The sequence below is a fragment of the Phycodurus eques genome, chromosome 15 (assembly GCF_024500275.1).
Source record: "Phycodurus eques isolate BA_2022a chromosome 15, UOR_Pequ_1.1, whole genome shotgun sequence".
Taxonomy (NCBI): Eukaryota; Metazoa; Chordata; class Actinopteri; order Syngnathiformes; family Syngnathidae; genus Phycodurus; species Phycodurus eques.
The window spans coordinates 10,870,088-10,883,587 of NC_084539.1; the positions used below are offsets into that span (position 1 = coordinate 10,870,088).

General features: G+C 41.6%; 1 protein-coding gene across 1 annotated transcript in view; it reads right to left on the minus strand.

Moving 5' to 3' along the window:
- The window catches only part of kcnn2 (potassium calcium-activated channel subfamily N member 2), a 37,608-nt gene that overhangs the window by 7,650 nt on the left and 16,458 nt on the right, over nt 1-13,500 (minus strand). Inside the window, exons 5-7 of the mRNA XM_061698708.1 lie at nt 12,953-13,063; nt 12,739-12,866; nt 811-880 (exon numbers count right to left, since the gene is read on the minus strand). Coding sequence (XP_061554692.1) covers nt 811-880; nt 12,739-12,866; nt 12,953-13,063 — 309 coding nt within the window. The remainder of the gene's footprint in view (nt 1-810; nt 881-12,738; nt 12,867-12,952; nt 13,064-13,500) is intronic.

Genomic DNA, 13,500 nt, shown 5'->3' on the forward strand with positions numbered 1-13,500 from the left:
AAAAACTGAATTTTGTGTTTATTTCTGTTGTCTTTGGTTACTATTTAAATTTGTTTGATGAAGAGAAACATTTAAGTGTGACAAACAAACAAAAAAAGAAGAAATCGGGAAGGGGGAAAACACTTTTTCACACCACTGTACTTCTGTTTGACCAGGTTTGTATCCGCGTTGTTCATATTTGGCTAAGACCGCCCCCTTTCCTCTGATTGGTTGCCTCCGTGTAGAAGACCCACTTGTGAGAGCCCACGTGTTTGTTGTGTTGACAGCGCTGGCTCGGGAGCGGAAAAGGAAGGCGGAGATCTTCACCAGTGGCGTAGATAAGTGCGACAAAATTTAAATGACCTGATTTCAGGCCTCTTGGCAGAAAAACGTCTGGAACTTAGGAATGCACGGATGACTTTAATTCATATTTCACATGTTTACTGTGGCACCAAAGAGAGAATATTACATCCCAAATAGTAGAAAAAGTTGGTTTGGCAAAATATGGGGGCTTTAAAGGTTCTGTTTAGTGCATCTGGTGACAAACCTTGACAGAATACCCACACAGTACACACGCACGCACACACACACACAGTACACACACACAGGGGGGCTGTATTGTCAAAACACATTGTGGAAGAAAAGACGAGATGAATGCAGACAACCTGAATTGGCACACGTGAAACGCCTGTCTGTTCATTTGACACCTGTAGACTTTGATTGAAGAGTGACGTGGCATGCGCCACAACAACACACACATAAGAAGAGAAGTGTATCAGTCTTTTCTCATGTGCAATGCAGCAGATATCTGTTATAGTCCATATATCTTACCTTGGCAAGGTCCACTAGAGAGTTTGCTTGGTCATTCAGCTTGCGTTGCTCCATTTTAACACTTCTCAATCTGAACACAAGACCATCCATAGGCCGGTAAAGGAACGCTGCTATCAATAGTGGGTTGGGTTAGCTTTGTGCACACACAGGGCATACACACGCAGCACGGGCCCGGGTCATGCACAAGGATGTGTGTGTAATGAGAAAGAATGCAAGGGTTTGCAGGGGTCACTCTGGTTGGAGCTGCATGCAAGTGGAAAGGAGCCTCAAGGAGGGAACGCGCTACTGTAGAGCTTTTCACTTGTACAGCTATGAAATTGACTCAAATTGGAGCACTAGTGCACTTTAATGTGGTACAGGTTCAATTGCCACTTGACAAAAAAATAATACAGTAAGTCTTTTGCATTTATTTTCTTTTTTTTGTGAAAACATCGTGACAGTGACTATCTATCTGAACATGAAAAGATTGGACATCCTGCAGATGCAAAATCACACTTGCAATCCTTTTTGCTGCTTTTTATAAGTGAGACTTTTGGGTTGATGTACTGTATATTTGTGAATGGTTCTGAAAAGAGGAATGATGTTGGATTTATGCCCCCCCAGGTTGCTAAACTATAAGTTTTAAAGAGTGTGATGTTTTGAGATGGCCTCATTAAGCAAAGTGGACCCAAACAAATTAATAAACATGCTTAATCATTTCATTTGAAGAAATTTAAATTGTATTGATATTTTATCAGCTCCATCTGTCAGTATATGCTTATGACATTCATTTAACTGGTATTCCTAGGAACAATTTAGGTAAATATAAGTTCTCATATACAGCGGCTGAAATGAGTATTTAACACGTCACCATTTTTCTCACTGAATATATATCCAAAGGTGCTATTGACATGAAATTTTCACCAAATGTTGTGAACAACCCAAGTAATCCATACATACAAAGAAAGTAGAACAAATAAGATCACAAATTAAGTTGTGTGTAAAAATGAGAATTGAGACAGGGAAAAAGTATTGAACACATGAAGAAAAGGAGGTGCAAAAAGGCATGGAAAGCCAAGACAACACCTACAAAAAAGTCTCATTACCAAGGTGTGAGTCAAGACACATCTCATGATGGGTAAGAGCAGAGAGCTGCCACAAGACCATCGCAAAGTAATTGTTCCAAAACATTACGATGGCATTGGTTACAGGCGCATATCTAAGCTTCTGAGCTTTCCACTGAGCACAGATGGGGCATTAATACGTAAGTGGAAAGCCAGTCACACCACCATGATCAGGTGCTCCTCGCAAGATTTCTGACAGAGGAATGCAATGAATAATCAGAGGAGTTGTCCAACAGCCGAGGACCACCTGTGGAGAGCTTCAAAAAGACCTGGAATTAGCAGATACTGCTCTCACAAGGAAAACAGTGAGTGATGCACTCTCACCATGCAAGACCCCGTTTGCTGGGGAAGAAAAGCATGTCAAAGGACATTTAAAGTTTGCTGAACAACATTTGGACAAGCCATTTAAATACTGGGAGAATATAGTCTGGTCTGATGAGAGCAAAATTCAACTGTTTGGATGCCATGATGCATCCACGTTTGGAGGGGAAATGGCGCTGCACATCACCCTAAAAACAAAGTATGGAGGTGGGAACATGATGGTGTGGGGGCTGCTTTTCAGCAAATGGTATTGGTAAACATCACATTATTGAAGGAAAGATGAATGGGAAAATGTACCAAGACATTCTTTACAAAAATCTGCTGCCATCTACGAGGATGATGAAAATGAAATGAGGATGGACATTTCATCAAGACAGTGATCCAAAACATACTGCCAAGGAAACTCTCAATTGATTTCAAAGAAAAAAAAAGCTGCTAGAATGGCCCAGCCATTCACCTGACTTGAATCCAGTCAAAAATCTATGGAAAGAACTGAAACTAAAGGTCCATAAAAGAAGCTCACGGAAGATTCAAGATTTGAAGACAGCTTGTGTGGAGGAATGGGCCAAAATCACACCAGAGCAATGCAAGCGACTAGTTTCTCCATACATGAGGCGTCTTGAACCTGTCATTGCAAACAATGACTTTTGTACAAAGTAAAACATAAATACCAGTTGGTGTGTTCAATACTTTTTCCCTGTGTCATATCACATTATTACACATAACTTAATTTCTGAGTTCATTTGTTCTACTTTCTTTGTATGTATGGATTACTTGGGGGTTTCCCAACATTTGGTAAAATTTTCATGTCAATAGCGCGTTTGGAAATATATTTAGTGAGACAAATGGTGACGTGTTAAATACTTATTTCAGCCACTGTATCTTTAACTGTCTTACAAAAGTATTTTTTAACAACTCCAAAAGTCAATCTGCAGCTAAAATTTAACTTACTGTAATTTTCCATCCCAAGAATAATTTAAGTAAAAGAGTAATTGTATTTAATATATTTTATTTAATTATATCATTATTATTCCACTAAAATTTAACAACCCCAAAACATTGACTTTTAAATTGCATTCAAAGAAAAAATTATTTAAATGTTGACGTAATTGTAGTTTTTGTTACATATTTTATTGTAATCTATCAATTCCCCCAGACATGTATTCCTCAAGTCTGAATTGTAACTACTGCACACATTATAATTCACTTGTACTAATTTGCTATTCTCCTTTCAGTGACCTTCAAAAAACAGCTGTCCAGTTTTCACCACGTGTGCCCTTAAAAAGAAAATCTCCATAAATAAACCTCTCGATAAATTGAATGCACTTATAGGATCATTTAGTCATGTAAATGGCTGCACAACCACAAGGGAACTAAATGTGCTGGCACGCGTGTTCTCGTGTAAACGCTAGAAGAGCCTCTTTGTCCAGGGGACAGGCACACACATGACCAACAGCGGGCGCCAAAGGAGCATTGACACCAAAACACCCAATATGCAACTACAATGACTCCAAAAATGTGACTTTTCCTACCATCTTTATCAATCAAATGTGTGACAGACAATATGCATGACGATGCATTGAAAGTCACACGAGCCTGGCCTCAGTTGATGTAGGACTCGGCTGGATGACCGATAGCAGTGACAACAGTGTGCAGGTCAGCACAGGGAGTCCGCCTCACCCTGTCTTTTATTCCCTACGCGTCCCCTCTCCTTGGTCAATCACCCGCCATGGGCGCCCGTGCATAGGAACAGCCTCTAAATCTGCTTGCTATTCATCAGGAGAGCCAAGCAACACAAAGCCTCTCGGCGTGTTTCTCCTTGTTAGCGCTGTGTGCTATTATTTATTTAGACTTTTATCGTGGCCCTCTTCATTATTTTGTCTAGCTCATAAAAGGACGACGTGGACATTTGCGCCACCGAGTCATACTTTCATCTTAGCTGACAGTTTTACGGCGTCTGTCACACGGCCGTGCAAATGATTGGCTGCTGGCTTCGGCCTGACCTTCCTCTCGGGTCACGTTTCTCCTCACATATCTCTCAGCTAAAAGGCACATAAGTCGCTTTGCTGGCGTAGCTCTCGCCTCGTCTCCCATGTTAACCTTGGGGGTGGGAAGGGAAAGCACCTCTAATGGAATGGATATGGTGGAACCTCTAAAGTCGAACCTCTCTGAGGTCGTAAAATTCAGATTTTGAACATAACATACTGCGATTGGCTGGCAACCAGTTCAGGGTGTACCCCGCCTGCTGCCCGATGATAGCTGGGATAGGCTCCACCATGCCCGCGACCCTAGTGAGGAGAAGCGGCTCAGAAAATGGATGGATGGAACATAACATAACAGTGATAACTTGAATCCTTTAAAAAGCGCCGTCTGTGATGCAACACGCTTGCATCACAAATATCATTAAAGCGTAAGAGTAAGTATTTTAATATACGTAAACAGAGAGGCAGCACAGTGGAAAGTGGTGTTTACTCTGCCTCCCTCCCACATTGCAAAAACATGCATATTAGATTTACTGAAGACTTTAAATTATCCACAGTTGTGAATGTGAGTGAGAATGGTTATTTGTCTATAGGTGCCCTGAAATTGACTGACGATCATTCCCGAGTGTACCCCGCCTCTCGTTCAAAGTCAGATGGGAGAGGCTCCAGCTTAGCTGCTTTTACATTTTACGATTGTTAACCTTTTGCACTTGTAAAACAATGAAGAATTTTAAAAAGGATTAGGCGGCACGGTGGCCGACTGGTTAGAGCGTCAGCCTCACAGTTCTGAGGAGCGGGGTTCAATCCCCGGTCCCGCCTGTGTGGAGTTTGCATGTTCTCCCTGTGCCTGCGTGGGTTTTCGCTGGGCACTCCGGTTTCCTCCCACATCCCAAAAACATGCATTAATTGGGGACCCTAAATTGCCCGTAGGTGTGAATGTGAGTGCGAATGTTGTTTGTTTGTATGTATGTGCCCTGCGATTGGCTGGCAACCAGTTCAGGGTGTACCCCGCCTCCTGCCCGATGACAGCTGGGATGGGCTCCACCACGCACGCGACCCGAGTGAGGAGAAACGGCTCAGAAAATGGATGGATGGAAAAAGGATTAGTGAGGGACATCAGCGATTACAATTGTATCAACACTTAGAATTTAGAGTTTTTATTTAAATAATAACAGAGTTTAACTCACATTTACACTCATGTACGACAAATCCAAATGTTAAAATTGACATGCGAAAGGTACATCTGCGCCGCTAATCATCATCGCAGTGTCTTCATAATTGAAAACAAGGGGTGTAAATCAGACACGGCGGCAGATGCAACTCTGCGCCAAGGGCGGGTTAGACAGCTGTTGCTAATTTCGTAGACCAGCACAGCCAGGCGGATCCGAGAGTGGGTGGGTTCCGCCACTGTACGTGTGTCTACAGTCGACCAATCAAAGCGTCTCCCCTCATCCCCTTGAAATGTGGCACAATGACAGTTTCGACGGAGACATCTCTGTGCGAAAGAGGACGATGCATAATCGCAGCGATCCGTGCATTGTCACTGCTCTTGGCCAGTGTGGTAACAGACAATGTGAGCGGGTACCCTTATTAAATACAGTAAGAGTTGGTGATAAACGCTGTTGACTTAAATATGTCCGTAGCCCTCATGTACCTAACCCAACCCCTGATCGTCCATGCGCTGCTGTGCCGGCCAGTGGGATGATTTAAAGGTTTAATAATAATAATAATGCATTCAATGAATTGCATTCTACAATGAATCTAATTCCCACTTTTCACATATTTATAAATGGAATACTTCTGATATTCACCACACACTGCATTTGCTCCGATCAAATTCACCAAAATTGTATTAGCCCATTGGGCTAAAAGTGTGCCAAAAGTCAGACGTGGTCTGAGCAGGCGTGAATTTAGATCGACTTTCTGCCACCAAATTTTCACTCCATGGCGTGCATCTCCAAGGACACACCCTCACTGCGCTGGAACACCCAGCTTGTCGCAGACTGTCAACAAAAAAACAGCCCGCAGTGTTAAATTGTTTGGACACTATACTATCAATACTTAATGTGGTTAACTTCTTCCATCCATCCATTTTCTATACTGCTTATTACGAGTGAGCCAATCGCAGGGCACACAAACAACCATTCACACTCACCTCTGCACGATTTAGAGTCTTCAATCAATTTAACAGATGAATTTGGGAGGAAGCCAGAATACTCGGAGAAAACCCAAGCAAGCAAGCAAATTCTACACAGGAAGGCCGAAGCTCGAGTTCAAACCCCCAACCTCAGAACTGTGAGGCGGATGTGCTAACCACTCACCCAACATGGCTAGGCAACTTTGTTTAACACTGAAATTAATAATGTTAAGAAGATGAGATGCAACAGAACATACATATTACAATTTTGTCATTAGTCTTCAAACATGAGAATTACGATGGCAAAGGTTCCACTGTATTGTTATGTCCTAATAACAGACTTTGCCACAGCCCGTGTTTATGATAATTCAGTCGGGTTGGTATGAAAAGTAAAGAACTAATAATAGTGAAAGAGGAAAAATACACATATTTGGGTTTTGTTCAAGTGTTATTAACATTTCTTACTTTTACCGATAAACATTCTAACCACATCACTGCTTTTAAATTATAGAAAAATATAGAATTTATGTGGGAGAATAAAATGTTTGTCCACGGTTTATTGATTTATGCATGCACATGTATGCTCATATTGCTGCAAAATAGTTCAGTTTGAACATGCTTCACCTTTTGTATGCTTCCTACTGAAGTTATAACATACTATTCAGAGGACCTATAAGTTTCAAGAAAGGCCAATGTATGACAGCTGCCGCCATCATCTTTGCGACAGTGCCATCCAACAGAGTAATAAGAGGAAATGTAGGAGCAGGTCAAACAATGGTTCCACACACCGAAAGATGACCCCCGAGCCCTGATCCGGTTGACAAAGCTGTTCAACGAAACACGGGATATGGTAGAAAAATGTTGCACTTGCTAGCTGTAGAGCTCTAGTCGTCATCCTTTGGTACATGAAAGCACAGTTGATTGGCGTTTAATCAGTTGCTTTCTGATTAAAGATCAAATTGTCATCACACCCATGCAGAAATGGAAAGAAGAACACCCTCCATCACTGATAATTGAAATTCACTTGACGGGCATCTGTTGGTGTGTTGACACTGCGTAGTGTGGGTCTCCTCTGTCATAAAATCAGTGTAATTGCGATTTGCTTGCAACGCAAAATGTGTTATCGCAAAACCAAACTACGGCATGAATTTCACTTATCAAATGAGGGTGTGTCATTTTTAGTCAAACTATATCGGGTTCGAGGACAAGCTCTCGTTAGCATGCACACAACAGGTCTGGATCTAAATGTGAGGCGAACACTTACTTTCGAGCTCTATTGCATTGAGTGAAGACAACAAACAGGACAAAAAAAGGAAACATGAAGTAGACAAATGAATTATTGCAACATCATATCGACATATACTCAGATGGCAAAATAATCTGTTTCTCTCGAGTCTGGCTGCTGCGCAAACCTCATCTCGACCGTCTTGACTTATTGCTTCAGTAACCAGTGTTATCTCTCTGCAGTATCTCTTGTTAGCTGCTGCGCTCGCTCTCTTCACTGCGTCCAATCCCCCTCTTACACGAAGCCATCACACAGACACTGAAGCGGCGAAAACAACCTTGCTGCCGACGTCAGGATGCTTATGCTTGGCCAAACAGACAGACGGTGCCTCAAAGCGTTAACGGCCTTACAGCTGTTTGCGCCTCACATCCTTTACTGCCACAAGGGAGGACGTCTCACAGCGATGTGATTTGATGTTTCACATTGCTGCACCACACGTCACACAGTGCATTCGCAAAGTATTCCGAACTCCTTCAGCTTTTTTTATTTATTCATTTTTTTCAGGCCCTTGTACCACTTGAAATGATTTTTCTTCGTAATAAGCCAGCACTACTCCTGGTTTTACGAGGTACTATTTCTTTCGGGTTCCAAGTGTGCCTCTTTTAAGTATTCCAGACAACATTTTATTTTCACATTTTATAGATTACTACATATGTTATAATACTACTGTAGCCTTAACATGTTCTCTGTCTCTTCATGCCTCGTTCTTGACCTGCTCTCAAACTCCTCAAATCTTGCTTTTCGTTCTTGTGGTTGGACTGCAACACTTCTCAACATAATAGATTATGGATTTGTCACTGTCCTTGTAACATTTGAGGATACACGCTTAGAAATGACACAAATGAAAACAAATGCGAACAGTAGCTTATCATGTTGCTCCAGGATTTGACTCCACAATCTCCACTTTGCTGCAGCAGTCCGTTTTTATGTTTCCCTCAGTCTCCTCTGCATGACAACAGCCACAAACCAAGAATTAAATACACAAGACACACCTGCTCTTCCATCGGTTATTAGTGTGTCTCATTCTGACTGATGCGTTCAATGCGGCATGTTTTTTTGCAATTTCCTGCAGTCGAGTTGAGCTGGTACGCCGCAGTGGAAAAGTAGCTGAATGATTGCTACGTCAATGTGACATTTAACTTAACTCCTGAGTGTAGATTTTTTTTAGGGTGGAATGTTTTTTTTTCTTTAAATCGTTTTAGTCTTTCGATAACAAATTTGATAAATTAAAAGGCATGATTGCGGAAAAATACAATGAATGTCACTCGGTTTCCTCTATGCATTTATGTCATACAGTATTCATATCAGTGGTGAGCCATCAGGGCCAACAAGGCCTTCTCTGCTCGTCTAAACACCATCAGAAGTACTGGCCTACATTTACAACCTAAATTCTAATATTTGTTCCAATTGTTTTTATTTATTCCCTCATATTATTCTCTTCATTTCGTGGCATTTCTCTTTGCTGCAGTTTATAGTACGTGTACAGTATGTGGAATTGTGGATGTCAGAGTTTTTTTTGTCCAATTAGATTTAAGCCTCTATGTGTAATGCCGTGCCAATATACTGTAATCTGCCTAGGGCCTTCAGAATCAGTCGTACTGACTGATGTAACTTAAAATATATGAGCACTGTTTATTTATTTAACCAATGAGATTTCAAATTCTCCAGGGCCAGCTCTCACAATAATATCAGCCATTTTACGTCCTCTAAATGGTTGACAAGCGCACGCCAAGTTCAACTAACTAAACACGTGTGGAGTGATGTGCACACACGCATACATTTACTAATCAGCACTGCCGGTGATTATGTACCGTACATTTTGGAAAATATCTTGGTATGTTATTGAAAACATATTCTGAACTGCTCCAGATGAGATATATGGCACAGTTGCCTGCAGTTATATTGTGGTTTTGTTAAGAATTGAGGGTTTCTATAAGTGCGACATGATAGTGGATTAGTCCCTGCTGAAGTCCCAGGTACCAAATGCACAGCCCGCCACTTACATATATGCACCGTTAAAGTTGTTCAACAAAAAGAAGATCTTCCAATAATGGTTAGCTCGATTAAACTGTTACCTGTGTTTTGAATGACAGTAGCCTAAGATATGAGATAAAAATGTCATAAATTCATCCAAACTGAAGCAGGGGATACCATTTTTGGTCCATGTTGAGAACATGATCCAACTAAAGCAGTGCTCTGTGTTTACATAAAAATCTCGACAGTGGATAGACGATTATAAATCCAATGTATACCTTAGGTTAATGGGATAGAATTAAAGGGTGTCCGAATACTTTGTGAACGCACGGCGTACAGAGCAGGATAGTCTTTTCTAACCCGCTACTTTGATCTACTCGCTGATGGCCATTTCCTGTCCTACAGTCATCTTGATACAAGCAACGCACTCAGTTCAGCCAATACTTGAGGCGCTCAAAGATAACACACACACACATGCAGTACACAACAAATTGTGCACGTTAACAATCTCTACTCTACAGGGTACTCAGCGCTAGACGACCACGCGGCGCTGGACGTGACTCTTTCCCTCCCAATTGCCCAATCTGCTTCCTTTATAGATTCAGCTTTAGGGCCAAGGTCTGTGTGTCATCATCACAACATCGCTTCGAACTGCGAGGGCATCGTGGCACGACGAGGTGACTGTAAAAAAAGAAGCCTGAATAAACAGCGCCAAATGTGGATGTGGGTTGCAGCAGCAGCAGCAGACATTTTGTGTAGTAACAGGCCTTAAAAACATGAACGGATATGTCAAATGAAAGTTACACACAAAGGCCCATTTACAGACATCAAACTATAGAGAGTGACCAAACATACAAACAGCAGCGGTTCTAAAACTAAACAAAAGCACAGTCAGTCACCTTTAGTTGAACAAAGCACTGAGCTGATTGCCGCTGAAAGAAGCCTCTGTGTCAATGGAGAAAAAACACGAGCAAGGTGAGGCTACGATCGATACTTTAGTGGACTCACAGTGCACTTTGGCTATCCTCTGAGGCTCGGGCTGAAAGACCAGCTGCCAGGTAAGAGTGAGAATGAGCCCATTAGAAAAAGCATAAAAACAAAACGCTCAGGTCAGCCTGGCGCCAGACTCAACGCATCCACAGTGATAGCAACACATGAATCAATACTTCACGGCAAAATGAGTTGTGACGATGTTTCATCTCCACAGCAACACATACGCACACGCATATAACCAGGATGTTTTTACAACCCCAATTCCAATGAAGTTGGGACGTTGTGTTAAATATAAATAAAAACAGAATACAATGATTTGCAAATCATGTTCGACCTATATTTAATTGAATGCACTACAAAGACAAGATATTTAATGTTCAAACTGATAAACTTGATTGTTTTTAGCAAATAATCATTAATTTTAGCAAATAATCATTATTTTATGGCTGCAACACGTTCCCAAAAAGCTGGGACAGGGTCATGGTTCCCACTGTGTTATATCACCTTTTCTTTTAACAACATTCAATAAACATTTGGGAAATGTGGACGCTAATTGTTGAAGCTTTGTAGGTGGAATTCTTTCCCATTCTTGCTTGATGTACAGCTTCAGCTCTTCAACAGTCCGGGGTCTCCGTTGTCATAGTTTGCGTTTCATAATGCGCCATACATTTTCAATGGGAGACAGGTCTGGACTGCAGGCAGGCCAGTCTAGTACCCGCCCTCTTTTACTATGAAGCCACGCTGTTGCAACACGTGCAGAATGTGGTTTGGCATTGTCTTGCAAGTCTGGCAAGCAGGGGCGTCCATGAAAAAGACGTTCCTTGGATGGCAGCATGTTTCTCCAAAACCTGTATGTACCTTTCAGCATTAATGGTGCCTTCACAGATGTTTAAGTTACCCACGCCATTGGCACACACAGAGCCCCATACCATCACAGATGCTGGCTTTTGAACTTTGCTTCCATAACAGTCCGGATGGTTCTTTTCCTCCTTGGCCCGGAGGACACGAAGTCCAGAATTTCCCAAAACAATTTGAAATGTGGACTCGTCGGACCACAGAACACTTTTCCACTTTTCATCAGTCCATCTTAGATTCTGGGTGTTGTTGATAAATGGCTTTTGCTTTGCATAGTAGAGTTTCAAGTTGCACTTACATATGCAGCGCTGAACTGTATTTACTGACATTGGTTTTCTGAAGTGTTCTGAGCCCATGTGATGATATGCTTTACACATTGATGTCGGTTTTTGACGGGTCACGGGCATTCAGTGTTGGTTTTCGGCCTTGCTGCTTACATGCAGTGATTTCATTTTGATGATATTATGGACCGTAGATGATGAAATCCCTAAATTCCTTGCAATTGTACGTTGAGGAACATTGTCCTTAAACTGTTCGACTATTTTCTCACGCACTTGTTCACAAAGAGGTGAACCTCACCCCATCTTTGCTTGGGAATGACTGAGCAATTCAGGGAAGCTCCGTTTATACCCAATCATGGCACCCACCTGTTCCCAATTAGCCGGTTCACCTGTGGGATGTTCCAAACACGTTTTTGATGAGCATTCCTCAACTTTCTCCGTCTTTTTTGCCACCTGTCCCAACTTTTTTGGAACGTGTTGCAGACATAAAATTCTAAGTTAATGGTTATTTGCTAAAAACAATAAAGTTTATCAGTTTGAACATTAAATATATTGTCTTTGGAATGTATTCAATTAAATATAGGTTGAACATGATTTGCAAATCATTGTATTCTGTTTTTATTTATGTTTAACTATATTGGAATTGGGGTTGTACATAGCTCATTCCAAGAAGTCTTTTTAACAGCTTTTTATGCTGACTACTCTAACGGTGCTCTTAATATTAAATGGATTACAAGAGCCTCTTAGTTTTACGTGGTGCCGAGAGTGATTTACATACATTTATCACCTTTGCATATTCTAGCGCATGTTGCAATGCAGAGCCCACGCAAAGCCAGATCAACTCGTTAGCTGTGAAATGAAAGTGAGTCAATGAGGGGAAAAACAATTCAAATACACATGAGAGTTCTTTAGTTTGCTACAGGTGTCAAACAATTCAGGATTCAGGTTCGGCTGAATGAAAGGTGTGGGCATAGCACGTGAGAAGTGTGCCACCTACTGATGAATGGCTTGGAGAAATTTCCTCTGGTGCTTCCTGACTCTGGCATGGTCCATCTTCCTCACCAGTTTGGTGTTCTTGTAGATGAGCCACGTCTCCCTGAGAACATTCGCAGCTGTATTTTTCACCTGGAGGCCCGAGCAAAGCACAAGTTTAATCAAAATCCGATGCAAATGATCAGGCCGACAGAAGCGGGCATGGAGGGATGACTCACTCGTTTGGTCAGCTGGGTGTCCATCATAAAATTGTGAACGTGCTTTTCAGCTTTGGTTAACTCCAACTTCTTTGCCACCACAGCCACCACCAAGGCAGTGCAGCCTGCACCCTGGGAAATAGGCGGTAAAGTCCCACTTTATATGCAACTCATTTTCACCTAAATAAGTTGCAATGTAATGAGCACCATGTATCCCAACGTGCATCTTCTGAATTGTTTCATACATTCTAATAGACAAGTCCAGGAAGGCAGTAGTGTAGGGGGGAGGTTAAGGGTGGTGGCGTAACATGTTTTGGGTTCAAAATTTCAGAGGAAAATCCAATATAGATATGATAATAGATGTACAGTAGATGTGGAAGTAGTTGTGGCAGATGTAGTAGTAGTAGTAGTAGTACGATGAAAAAAAAGGACCTTTGAATTTACTTAATTTGAACATGTGTACTTATGCAGCTACATCTACTACTACAGGAAACACTACTACATCAACTATACTGAAAAAAGTCATTTGAATTTACTTAATTCAAACCTACATTGGTTGCACATGATTA